Source organism: Phascolarctos cinereus, unplaced genomic scaffold (genome assembly GCF_003287225.1).
Source record: "Phascolarctos cinereus isolate Bilbo 61053 unplaced genomic scaffold, phaCin_HiC Scaffold_4;HRSCAF=312, whole genome shotgun sequence".
Classification (NCBI taxonomy): Eukaryota; Metazoa; Chordata; class Mammalia; order Diprotodontia; family Phascolarctidae; genus Phascolarctos; species Phascolarctos cinereus.
Window position 1 is genome coordinate 104834221 of NW_027555847.1, and position 13741 is coordinate 104847961.

General features: G+C 39.2%; 1 protein-coding gene across 1 annotated transcript in view; it reads right to left on the bottom strand.

The window, feature by feature from the left end:
• ADAMTSL1 (ADAMTS like 1) overlaps positions 1-13741 on the bottom strand; it is a 409980-nt gene that overhangs the window by 64817 nt on the left and 331422 nt on the right. Inside the window, 2 exon segments of the mRNA XM_078152482.1 lie at positions 258-386; positions 9660-9787. Of these exon segments, the coding sequence (XP_078008608.1) occupies positions 258-386; positions 9660-9787 (257 nt within the window).

Below are 13741 nucleotides of genomic sequence, written 5' to 3' on the forward strand. Positions count from 1 at the left end.
TGCAAAACTTGCTGTCTAGGTAAGATCTAACGGAGAGAGTCCTGACAAGGGGCATTAGGGAAGGCTTTGTGTATTGGAATTTGAAGGATTGGAAGGATTTTTCAACAGGTAGCTAGGGGATGGTGGGCATTTTGGGTACAGGGAATAGTGTGGGCACCAGAATCATAACTTAATCTCAATGCTTGCAAAGGAGATATTCCTGGGGGAAATATTCAGACTAGAATGCTCCTAAGAAAGGACAATGAGTATTTTCTTACCCGCAACTTGGCAGCTGATCGTGACATTTACTCCTTGGATAGTTTTAATGACACTTCCCACATCAACTGTGACAGCAGGTAAGTCTGTATTGGTTATAGCCATCCTTGATGTCTTCACTAATGGTTTTCCTGTAAACAAGACGCAACACCAGATGTTACAGGAAACAGATTCAGCTATGGGCTGGGGAGATCACATTTGTAACATGATGGACCAACAGTTGCTGGGGTCTGGTAATCAGTGACAAATCTTGGTAAATCCATTTAAAGGTAAACACAGTTTCTTTCTTTTTATTTTATTTTTTTTATCATTTTACTTTATAACATTACTTTCTTTGTATTATCCATTGCTGTGTCTATAGTTTGTAGAATTCCTTGACCTTTTTTGGTCCTATATAGTTAATTTTTTTGTCTTGTGAATTTTTACAGAGGCAAACAATGTTCTAGGAAATGTTTCTTACCATTTTGTTTTGCATCAATAAAATATGCTTATCAAGTAGTATTGTATGGCATAGTTATCAGTTGTGATGTTGTCTCATCCTGCTATGTGGATACTCATCCTACCAATGAGGATCACATCTCTTTAACTTGGTAAAAGTAACTTAGTAATGTAGGAAAATGGTATTCTAGAGATGTTGCTGCCAAAACATTCATTGTCTTATGGCCAAGCTCGTGATGAGCCTGTCCAGGTTTTAACTAGGCTGGTCCAAAGACAATAGATATCCAATCCAACAATAGATCCCTCCTTGAAGTCCTTCCAGACTGGTGGGACCTGGAAGAGCTTATACTCTGCAGTCATATCCTTCAAAGACAAGAGTCATCTGCATGCCACAATGATTACCTCATAACTCTGGAAAAACATGCAGCTTTGTGGAACCAATATGGGTTCAACCAAATCAGAAGAACTTTTATTTTTCCATAGAAACCTGAGCAAGCTCTCACTTTAAGAACTAGTGAGATAGTTCCCTGAGAACAGGTTCATCAATCATTAAAATCATTACCTGGTTCACACACAAGCTAATTGAAACTATTGAGGAACAGCTTCAGAAACAACCACTGGAGTGGAAAACCCCAACAAAATTGTGTGTGCTTTATTGGAGCTACTAAATTGAAAGGGGAAAATAATTCAAGAAGAATTGTTTTTCCAATGAGGTTTCTGAAATCTCTTTATGAGATACAATATATGTTGACCATTAAACCTATAAAAAGTAGAAAAAAGAACCATGTCCCAGAAGGAGGTATTTTCCTGTCTTTTCCCTCATGTGAAAAATTCGTGTAAATAGGACCATGCTCTCTTCTTTCAATGGGAGCTATGTGCTTTCCTAAATCCTTGTCTTCTCTTCATTTTCCATTGCTGATGTTGTGAAATGTCAGGACTTAACAGTGTATCTTTTATGATATTTTAAAATCAATGACAACTTCAAACTTCTCCCTTATGGTTATGACCTCACTGATGGTCTACACCTGGAGAGTTGCTCATCTGCATTGATAAGTGGAACTAAGCCATTGATCCAGACGGAAGCAATTTACTGGGTAACTACTGCTTTCCTTCAAATCCTGCCCAGACCAATCAGTTCCTGAACCTTCCTAAGCAACTTGGCTGAGAACTTAATCTGACTCTCTAAGGGGACTCTTAAAGTTGTATTTCCAGCTTCATATGTGTACACTGGAAGGTTTTCCCTTAGTTTATTTATGCTATAACATAAACTGTGGCTTCATATTTCAAAAAGATAGAGGGTAGAGATGGGTAACATTTCAGTAAGAGCCTTCTATACTCCTGAGAGAGAAATGGCCTGGTAGATAAACCTGTTGTCCAAATGCCAGGCAAATTACAGATTAGAGAGGAAGGAGGTAGACATAAAATGAATTCTATTGGGGTCTTTGGCTATGTATGATGTATACTGTCTGGTGTAGTGTGAGCCTCCCTGGCCAGTATACCTCAGGTTTGTATATCAGGCCACATTCTGATCAATCCCAACTCCTGGGAGGTACACTGCATAAATCCAGAAGACAGAAGATGTTTAGGTGGATAACTAATGGAAATGGTAATAGTAATTAATGGAAATAATGGTTAATTATGAAAATATTCTGATGTGCTCATTCAGATTTTAGGGGCTCCAGGCTGAACTATGACCCCTTTGAACTTCTCTGAGTGAACTGGAATCCACAGGGGACCTAGGCCTGGACTTTAAGCACGTTCTTCAAAGTAGAAATGAATCATGCAACTTCTGGCCCTGGACACTGTCTGGAGTCTTGAGGTTAACCAGGCATTCTCATCTTCTTTCATTTCAATTTTAAAAAGATTTTATTTTGAAATAAATGTTAAATAATAAGACCAATTAAATTTATAACAATTTATGTTGAAAAAGTTTATACATACCAACATCTATAATACCATATCAGTTATTATCTCTCTTAGTGCCCTATTCTATGGTTTTTGTTTATTTGTTGCTAGACTTGAGTATAATTTTTTTTGATGGTACTCTCAGGGCAGAAATGCCTTTATATATATATATATGTAAAATGTATATGTATATATATAGGTATATATATGTATATATATGTGTGTGTGTGTATAGGTATATATGTGTATATAGGTGTATATATGTGTGTGTGTATATAGGTATATATGTGTATATAGGTGTATATATATGTGTGTGTGTGTGTATGGGTATATATGTGTATGTAGGTGTATATATATGTATGTGTACATATATGTGTGTGTGTATATATCCTGATATAATTCAGTAACAAGTGTACTTATAGTCCAGGTAAATGACTCTGGGGCCCTGTTTTGATAAATCTTGCCTAGGTATCTGTACCTATGGTGTAGTTAGGCTCTGTACCAGATGCTGAGGATACAAACATCTCCCAATCCCAGACTTCCAGAGTTGGAAGGGACCTCAGTAGCCATCCTGTCCGACCCAAACAAAAACAGAATGTCCTTCACGTTGTACCTGACAAATGGGCATCCAACCTTTGCTTGGTGACCTTTAACAAGGGGGGAAGCCATTACCTCCCTAGCCAGCTGCTTCTACTTTTGGACAGCTTTCATTATTAGGAAGTTTGCTCTAACATCAGAGCTGGCCTTTTCTCTCCATTGCCCCTAGTTGTGATCTCCAGAACAAGCAGAGTCAGTCTAATCTGTCATCTAGGCCTTCTCTGTTCCTCAAATATTTGAAGACAACTTTTATGGCTCCCCCTACGTTTTCTCTTTTGTAGCATAAACATCCTCAGTTCCATCATGATTCATATGACATGGTTCCAGGCCCTTGATCATTCTGGCTGTCTTCCTTTGGATACTCTCCAGTTTATGCATGTCCTTTCTAAAATGTGGCACCTAGTACTGAAGACCAGATATCGCCTGACCAGGCAAGAATACAGTAGCACTGTTACTTCCCTATCCCTACACATCATGCCTCTCAATGAAGTCTAAGATCACATTAACTTTCTTATTTATGTCTATCCAGCTATGGTTCAGCTCCATAGCAGACTAAATATCCTTTGTTTATCAGAATTTAATACAATTATTGGAAACATCACTGACTCACATTGAGCTGACAATATATTAAAACTCCCATGTTGTTTCCCTAGACAAATCCCTTTCTTTTTTCTTTTTTTTAATATAAATTTATTTATTTTTAGTTTTCAACATTCACTTCCACAAGTTTTTGAGTTCCAAATTTCTCACCCCTCCCCCACCCCAAGATGGCATGCATTCTGAATACCCCTTCCCCTCTCCTTCTCTTCTATCTCTCTCCCCTCCCTTATCCCCTTCCCCTTCTATTTTCCTGTAGAGCAGGATAGACTTCTGTACCCCATTTCCTGTATTTCTTATTTCCCAGTTGCATGTGAAAACATTTTTTTAAAACATGTTTTTAAAACTTTAGGTTCCAAATTTTCTCCCTTCCCCTCCCCACCCACCCTCATTGAAAAGGCAAGCAACTCAATATAGGTTGTACGTGTGCAGTTATGCAAAACACTTCCATAGTAGACATGTTGTGAAAAACTAACTCTATTTCCCTTAATCCTATCCTGCCCTCCCATTTATTCTATTCTTTCTTTTGACCCTGTCCCTCCTCAGAAGTATTTGCTTCTGATTACCCTCTTTCCCAATCTGCCCTCCTCTCTATCATCCCCCTGCTCTCTTGTCCCCTTCTCCCCTATTTTCCTGTAGGGTAAGACAGATTTCCATACCCAATTGAATGTGTATGTTATTCTCTCCTTAAGCCAAATCCTATGAGAATAAGATTCCCTCATTCCCTCTCACCTTCCCCTGTTTCCCCTCCACTGTGAGAGACTTTTCTGGTTTTTTTTTGTGAGATAATTTACCCCATTCTACCTCTCCCTTTTTTCTTCTCCTAGTATAATCCTCTCTCATCCCTTAATTTTATTCTCCAGATATGACCCCTTAATCTTCAACTCACCCTGTGCCCTCTATCTATCTATATATACATACATATAATTTTTTTCCTTCAACTACCCTAATACTGACAAAGTTCTCATGAGTTACAAATATCATCTTTCCATGCAGGAATGTAAACAGTTCAATCTTAATAAGTCTCTTATGATTTCTCTTTCCTGTTTACCTCTTCATGTTCCACTGGAGTCCTGTATTTGAAAGTCAAATTTTCTATTCAGCTCTGGTCTTTTCATCAGGAATGCTTGAAAGTCCTCTATTTCACTGAATGACCATTTTTTCCCCTGAAGGATTATACTCAGTTTTGCTGGGTAGGTGATTCTTGGTTGTAATCCTATCTCCTTTGCCCTCTGGAATATTATATTCCATGCCCTGTGGTCCTTTAATGTAGAAGCTGCTAAATCTTGTGTTATCCTGATTGTGTTTCCACAGTACTTGAATTGTTTCCTTCTGGCAGCTTGTAATATTTTCTCCTTGACCTGGGAACTCTGGAATTTGGCTACAATATTCCTAGGAGTTTTCCTTTGGGGATCTCTTTCAGGAGGAGATCTGTGGATTCTTTCAATTTCTATTTTGCCCTCTGGTTCTAAATATCAGGGCAGTTTTCCTTGATAATTTCTTGAAAGATGATGTCTAGGCTCTTTTTTTGATCATGGCTTTCAGATAGTCCAATAATTTTTAAATTCTCTCTCCTGGATCTATTTTCCAGGTCAGTTGTTTTTCCAATGAGATATTTCACATTGTTTTCTAATTTTTCATTCTTTTGGATTTGTTTTACAGTGTCTTGATTTCTCATAAAGTCACTAGCTTCCAATTGCTCTATCCTAATTTTTAAGGAAGTATTTTCTTCAGTAATCTTTTGGACTTCCTTTTCCATTTGGCCAATTTTTCTTTTTAGGGCATTTTTCTCCTCATTGGCTTTTTGGACCTCTTTTGCCATTTGGGTTAGGCTATTTTTTAAGGTGTTATTTTCTTCAGTATTTTTTTGGGTCTCCTTTAGCAAGCTGTTGACTTGTTTTTCATGATTTTCTTGCATCACTCTCATTTCTCTTCCCAGTTTTCCTCTACTTCCTTACTTGCTTCTCAAAATCCCTTTTGAGCTCTTCCAAGGCCTGGGACTGATTCATATTTTTCTTGGAGGCTTTGGATGTAGGAGCTTTGACTTTGTTTTCTTCTGGTTGTATATTTTGATCTTCTTTTTCACCAAAGTAAGATAATATAGTCTGACTCTTTTTGTGCTGCTTGCTCATGATCCCAGCCAATTACTTGAGTTTTAAACTCTTTGTTAAGGTAAGAGTCTGCTTCCAATGTGGAGGGGTGTACTGTCCCAAGCTTCAGGGGTTTGTGTAGCTGTTTTCAGAGATACTTGTAGGGGCCTGTAAATTTTCAGATCTTCCAAGGTGGTATGATAAGGGGTGAGGTGTTTACTCCTTTCCTGGCCTGTGACCACAAGTATTCCTTTCTGTCCTGTAACTGTGAGGAAGGGTTCCTCTCCACAGCCACTACAAGCTCCACCATGCCAGTGTTCCTCCTCACCCCAGCACCGCCGCCCAGAATTGTGACCCAGATCCACACACGGGCAAAGCAAGAGATTCCTGCCTCAGCACTGGCAAAGAGATCCCTGCAATCCCTCTCTGATCAGCCACTGGATTCCCCCTCAGTCTGTGGGCCGGAAGCTTGGGAAGGAGCTGCCCCACCCAGGGCCATGCTCTTGGGGAATGGAGCTGAAACCCCACCTTCCTCTCTGAGCACTGACAGAAACACACTTTTCCCACTGACCTTCTAAGTTGTCTTTGGGTCTCCTTTGTGGATTGAGGAGTCTGGAAACCTGAAGAGTTGCCCGTGATTCAGTCCTCTGAGGCCTGCTCCAGATTTGCTGCAGCCTGCATGCCTCCATACTGGGCTGCGCTGTGCTCCCAGCCTGGCGCGATACACCTTTCTGATCAATTATCCAGGTTGTCTTGCGCTGGAAATTTGTTTCACTCTGTCTTTTTGCTTCAGAATTTGTTTAGAGCCATTTTTTTAATGAGCATTTGGAGGGGTTTGGGGGACATCTCAAGCAAGTCACTGCTTTCACTCCGCCATCTTGGCTCCGCCAACAAATCCCTTTCTAACCATTTGTACACTGGTATGGTCATCTTCCTTCCCTTGTACTTTGAGGTTGATATTTTTAAACTCATATTTAAGATAAAGACAAAGACTCCATTCTTAAAGAGCTAACAAATGTAGGAGGAGGAAAACAAAGCAACCAATTAATCAATAAGCATTTTAAGCATCGACAATGTGGCAGGCACCATGCTAGGTGCTGGGATATCAAGACAAGAATAATCAATCTCTGCCATCAAAGAGCTTACATTCTATCATGTGCACAAAGGACTGTTCTATAAGGTGTGATCTTTAAGGCTAATTTTCAGTTCTGAAGTCCAACTAGCCAAGATACTCTTTGACTTAGTTTACCTGATACGTAGTTTGTGCTTTACTCCTATAAACTGACAACTCCCATTCAAAAACTTATTTATATCTCCAAGAAGTTGGAAGTGTCCCCTTTCTCTGCGGTCTCATCTGCAGCTTTTGTGATCACACCTTATTGCTCGGTCTCTTTATATGATGCTCCCTAGGGACCCTCTGGCTTCTATGTCTGTCCTCTGCGGCTTGGAAGCTGCTGGTATCTTCCAGTAAGTTTTCTTCAAGAAGCTGAAGACCAGTCTGATGCTACCATTCACTTGCTTTATTCCAGACAGGTTTCCAATAATTGTATTAAATTCTGGTAAACAAAGGATATTTAGTCTGCTATGGAGCTGAATCATAGCTGGATAAACATAAATAAGCAAGTTAAGCCTCAAGGAGCCATTATTTGCTAGTAATTGGAGGAATGTCAACAGTGTCTTCACCTTTTAGCAGGTAAGGGGAAGAATCACGTAACCAGAATGGAAGAGAGTATCTGGATCCAGTATAGAGAGACACATAAAGATTGTTAACTGGAAGAAATTAAGGGAAAGGCAAATCTTATATCCACAAAAAAATGCATTAAAAAGTCTGACATTAATCTACCCTGGGGCTTCACCGCTTAGCTAAGTGATCATTCAACTCCATGACCCTGGTGAAGCCAGTAGCTAAGTTTATATTCCTCATACAGTCATTAGGTTGCCAGGGTAGAAATTCTGATACTAAACAGATACAAGGCAAGAGCATGTGATTGTTTGAATATGTGGTAGCATAGTACTGGGGAAAGAATTTTATTTTTTATTTTTTTAAAAGAAAGAATGCTGGACTTGGAGCAGGAGGACCAGAGTTCAAATTATGACTCTGACATGTACTTACCACCTATGTGACTTTGAGCAGAGAATTATGATAGAGGGAACATGGACCTGGGAGTCCGGAGACCAGACAGATAATAATAATAAAAGCAACAACTATTCATGTTTATGTAACACCTTAGCATTTACAAAACAATTTTCTCAACAACTCAGGTAGGTAATGTATTATTATTCCCATTTTGCAGAGGTGAAAACAATTATTTGTTCAAGGTCACACAGGTAGAAACTGTCAGAGCTAGAGCTAGATAGCTACCTATCTTGGCTCTCTTCCTAACTCTAGGTCCAATGCTCCTTAGCATTGTGCTTCTCCACAGTGTGTTAATTTTTAATTTTATTTATTAATTAAAGTAAATTAATTAAATTTTGATTTTTTAAAAAAAAATTCTACCAGAGTGACATTGGGCAAGTCACTTTAAGCCTCAGTTGTATCATCCATAAAATGGGGAAGGTGCTTTAGATGATCTCTGAGATTTCTTCTGTACCCAAAATTCTATATTTAGAAGGAAACATTTCCATCATTATTGGCATGAAGTTGGAGACATTTCCAGGCTATACTCTTCTCTACCTGCATACCCTGACAAAACTTCAAACTCAACATGTCCTGGACAGAACTTGTCATCTAACCCCTAAATCCTGCCCCTCATTTCAACTTGCTTATTTCTGCTGATACCACCATCACTCAGTTTACTCAGGCTCAAAAAACTTAGTCATGGCTGACTCTTCCCTCTCCCTTACTTCCAAGTCCATCACATCTTTCTCATCTATTTTCCTCCCTATCTTCTCATGCTGCCATCGCCATAACTTAGGCCTTTGTCACTTCCCCTACAGAGTGTAATAACCTTCCAACTGGTTATTCTGTTCCTCCTTCGATCCAGCTTTCACAAAGCTGCCAAACTAACCTTCCTGACCATGTCACTTCCCTCCTTGAAAGTTCCAGGGGATTCCTCTTGGCCATAGCATAAATATATAAACCTACCTTAGGCCAGTCACAAACTGTTTCCAACCTGCCTTTCCAGCCTCATTTCATGGTACCCCCTTGACAATCTATATCCCAGAGATTGTACTTTTGGCTTTAGTGAATTCATGAGGATCATTTCCCACATTGGGAACAAACTTTCTCAGCATCTCTTTTGCTGGACTTTTTTCAACAATAAGAGTCAGCTTAAATATCACTTGCTCCATGAAGCTTTCCCCTAGTTTCTGAGGGAGAACTGATCTATCCCATCTCCAATTTTCTTAAAGCACACCATAAGGCTCTTCTTTGTCCCACCACAATTTACATCTAATTTTTTAAAATACATGTCATATCATCCCTATGATATTGTAAACTTCTAAGGTAAAGGATTGTAGCTTTTTTTTTCATCTGTGTGCCCAGTGCTCAGTATAAATTAGGGTGTATAGTAGATGCTTAATACATTTGTTCAGTTTAATTAAATTGCATGCCAGCAGAATATTTATGCACATAAATTCAAGGCTAAAGTAAAAGAGCTGGTGGTCTGCCTATGCTATAATATAAAAAGGTTACAATTTTTAAAAATTAAAGAAAAGAAAATAATAAGTTTTGGTTGACGAGAGAGAGAGATGCAGTGAAGGTGTTAGAGGGTGATGACTTGTTACCTACTAGACTTTTCCATGCTTGGTATATGTTGACAAAGATCTTTGTGTTACCTGCTAAAGTGACAGCAATGGAGACAGAGTCGGATCCCAGGGCATTTGTGGCATTGCAAGTGTAGAAACCCACATCAGCTTCAACAGGTGCTAGGATCTGTAAGGAATCATCTGGTTGCAGAACAATTCTGGAAGCAATAGAAAAAAAATGCAGGTCTGGTCAGGTCTCTGGTTTCTTTTCCTGGCATTTCTGGCTACAGTGAGCCAACTTTAACAACAGAGACAGACCCATCTTGTTGAAATGGGGAAACCAAGGGTTTCTTACACTTTGGCTGTTGGGATTATAGTAGGGCCCTAAAAAAGACACAGAGCCCTTGTGTGCCTTTGCAGTTTGGTGATTAACTCAGTAAGAATTCATCATTAATCATGCTTCAGCACATTGTATATACCCTATGGGGCTGATGGTTACAAATAAATCTAAAAATCTGGAAAAATTAATGACTCTCTCACTGGGCGGCATAACAGTACAGTGGAAAGAATGTTGACTCTGGAGTCAAGGGATCTGGATTCAAATCTTGCCTCTAATGCTTACTATCTGTGTGACTGGGCAAATCACTTAATCTCCCTCAGACAAAGATTTTTTTTTTCACCCGTAAAATGAGGGGGTTAGGCTAACTAACTCTGAGATAAAGAATTTCTCTAAATCTATGTGCTTATGCTCTATATCTGTATGTGTTTCAACTGAGATAGTTGGGCTAAAACTGAGGTTGGACTAGATTGTCTTTGAGATCCTATTCAGCTCAGGAACTATGATTCTAAATTTGGATACATATGGATAAGCAATTCTACAGGTCCAGTTATTGCAGCTTCAGAATTCACCAAGTTCTTGGTTGATTACCTGTTCATCTCTCCTATTCAACTACTGGCATTTCTAGGAGTCATTTACTTTAACTCCAGGAAACTAAAGAGCAATGATTTTAAGCATCCAAGTGAGCTGTCATATTAAACACATTTTGGTGATAATAGCAATGAAACTTTTATGAAACCTTTAGCTCAGAGGGAGAAGAGAGAGGGGGAGGGAGAGGGAGAGGGAGAGGGAGAGGGAGAGGGAGAGGGAGAGGGAGAGGGAGGGAGGGAGGGAGAGGGAGAGGGAGAGAGAGAGAGAGAGAGAGAGAGAGAGAGAGAGAGAGAGAGAGAGAGAGAGAGAGAGAGAGAGAGAGAGAGAGAGAGAGAGAGAGTAGGGAGGGGGAGGAAGGGAAGGAGAGATGAGAAGGAGAGAGGAAGAGAGATCTACATGAGTTGATTTTACCAGAAAAAGCACACCTCTGATTCAATCAATTTACTGCTGCCTATCTTAATAAAAAGTTGAATATAGACAAGAAGAGCCAATACTGTGGAAGCTGTTAAAATTCTGTCAGAAGAATGACAGTTGGGATCTCTGTGAGGAAAGTTAATACCTCTTTTGACTGACTAGTGCAAGATAGAGGAGAAATTACATCTCTGAACTAAGATGAAATAAACACATTTATGTTAACAGCAATTTATTATTTTTGTAAGTTGGCTTTATATTTCTTATTCACTTAGTACTGTAGTTAATTTTTATTTGCTTATAATTGAAAAGAAATTCTCTTATAGACAAAATTATTCGGGGTTGGTTTTGTATTTCCTATGTACATAAGGATCTCATAGTCTTGAGGTTTCCAGATTGTACAGTCACTGGTATTGAATGCTTAGTTGGCACCTTCTTTTATAACTTGAAAGTTTAAAATTCTTAGCTGGAAAGCTTAGCTAAGAATTCCAATGGATCACAATGAAAGTTGCGGGTTATAATATACATGGAGAGCTCTGAGGGGGCTGAAGTAGGTGGCCTCTGAGATCTCTTCTGGGTCTAAAGATATGACCCTATGTGTAGAGCAAGCATGGAGGCTAACGGAATAAAGAGGAAATAGCCCTAGAACTTGTCTCCTCTCAAAAATAAAGATGAATATTGTTAATATTTGTATTTGGTCATACAGTCTGTGGTATAGATAGAACTTGGATGAACCATGTCATGGAATCTCAGCACAGGAAGGAACTTGAGAGGTTCCTTTGTCTAATCCAGGTTAACACATAATAACACAGAGGGAATTTCCTTTACTGCATGTCCACTCTAGCCTCCACTTACAGAACATGAATGATAAGAACCTTACAACATTCTGAGGAAGCCCTTTCTACTTTGAAGACCCCAAATTCTTAAAGTTTTTTTAAATTACATAGAGTCTAAATCTGTCTCTCTGTAACATGTTTCTCCCGATTCTGCCCTTTGGGTACAGGTGATTAGAGAGGTGAACATGGAACTAAGACGACCCCTGACCCATCCTGGCTTTGTAACCCTGGGCAAATCATGGAAGCTCCCATTTTGCTATGGCACCCTTTAAGACTATACATTCCAGAGAAGGAGCTGGTCTGCATTGGTAGAAGGAATTTCTTTATTGGGAATTCCCCATATGAAAGAAGTCACAGGTTTAGTCCCTAACCTTATCTCTATTATTTACCTTCGTTGAATTATAATTTTTGTGATCATTTAGAGAATACAAAGTATTATCATGTGAGCATAGAGTCAGAGAGCCAGACAGGGTATTACCACTTATTTTGTAGCTAAGGAAATAGAGCCCCAGAGAGTTGAAGTGATTTACCCTTGTCATATAGCTAATAATAATGATAGTGGTAATAATTTACACATATAATACATATACATATGTACCATGCACATAGAATTCATATAAAATATAAATTATCATATATAATTTATGACATTTACACAATTTACAGAGCACTTTCCTCACAACACCATGCAGTAGGTGGTGTAGGTACTGTTACTCCCATTTTACAGATGAGTAAAATAAGTTTCAGACAGATTACATGACTTGCCCATGGTCACACAGCTTAGAGCTATCAGGGATATCATTCAAACCCATATCCCCTAGATTAGAAGACCAATACTTTTCCACTAATGCTTCGCTGGCAGAATTATAGCCCAGGATTCTTGGCTGTAGGTCTAGTGTTCTTTCCGCTCTGTGAAAGGGGCTCCTTTTAGGACCACCAGAGGATCAAACCCTTCTTTCCTTGTTCCTTGTGACCAACGGTCATGAAAAAGCCCCATCTCCAATCAATTGCCAAGTCTGTCAGTTCTCTCTCCTCTATATCATCTTTCCCATCCATTTCCTTCTCTTCATGCACACAACCCCTACACTAGAGCAGGCCTTCCTCACCTCTTCAACTTATGTTCCTCTTTCAAGGATTAGTTTAGGTACTTCTTCCTATAGCCCTTTCCTTCATTGTTTGTGCTTTTCTCTATCCTCAAATTAGCTTGTATTCATTCATTTCTTCATGTTTCATTCCCCAGTAGAATGTAAGATCCTTGAAGGTAGGCATTTTTTCCCATTTTTGTCTTTATATTCTCAGTGTCTGGTCCAGTGTTTGAATATAATAGACACTTAGTAGTTATTTGGTTTAGGAATATGGATTGAAACATGGGTGTATCTCAGCACTCTTCCTGTTTAAATCTATTTTTTTTCTTTTCCCCTAAATCTACTTAGGGGTGTGTGTGTGTGTATATATATATATATATAACTTTGGGGGGTTATATATAGAGAGGATTTATCAGCTAAGTGGCACAGTGCAAAGGGCACTGGGCCTGGCATCAGGAAGATCTGGAAAAACAACCTGGCCTCAGACACTTACTAGCTGTGTGACCCTATGACCCTTGCCTGGGTAAGTCATCCTATTTGCCTCAGTTTCCTGATCTGTAAAATGAGCTGGAGAAGGAAATGGCAAACCACTCTAGTATCTCTGCCAAGAAAACTCTAAATGGGGTCACAAAGAGTTGGACGTGACTAAAAAATGACTGAACAACAACAGCAAAAATGTAGGAAACATTATCTTCAGTTGAAAAGAGGATAGCAAAATTATTTGCTCATATCAGGGCCTAAAAGAATGGTTTCGCTACGGTAAAAATCACAGCTTTGGAAGTTGCCAGCTGAATCATGGTTTCCCTGAGAGTTCACACTCCAGGGTCTCTAGGAAATAAAAGAAAGGAAAGGGGGCTGGAGTCAATGGTTACTACTTCATTCTCTCAGTACCATCTTGGGTGGCAGGGAAGA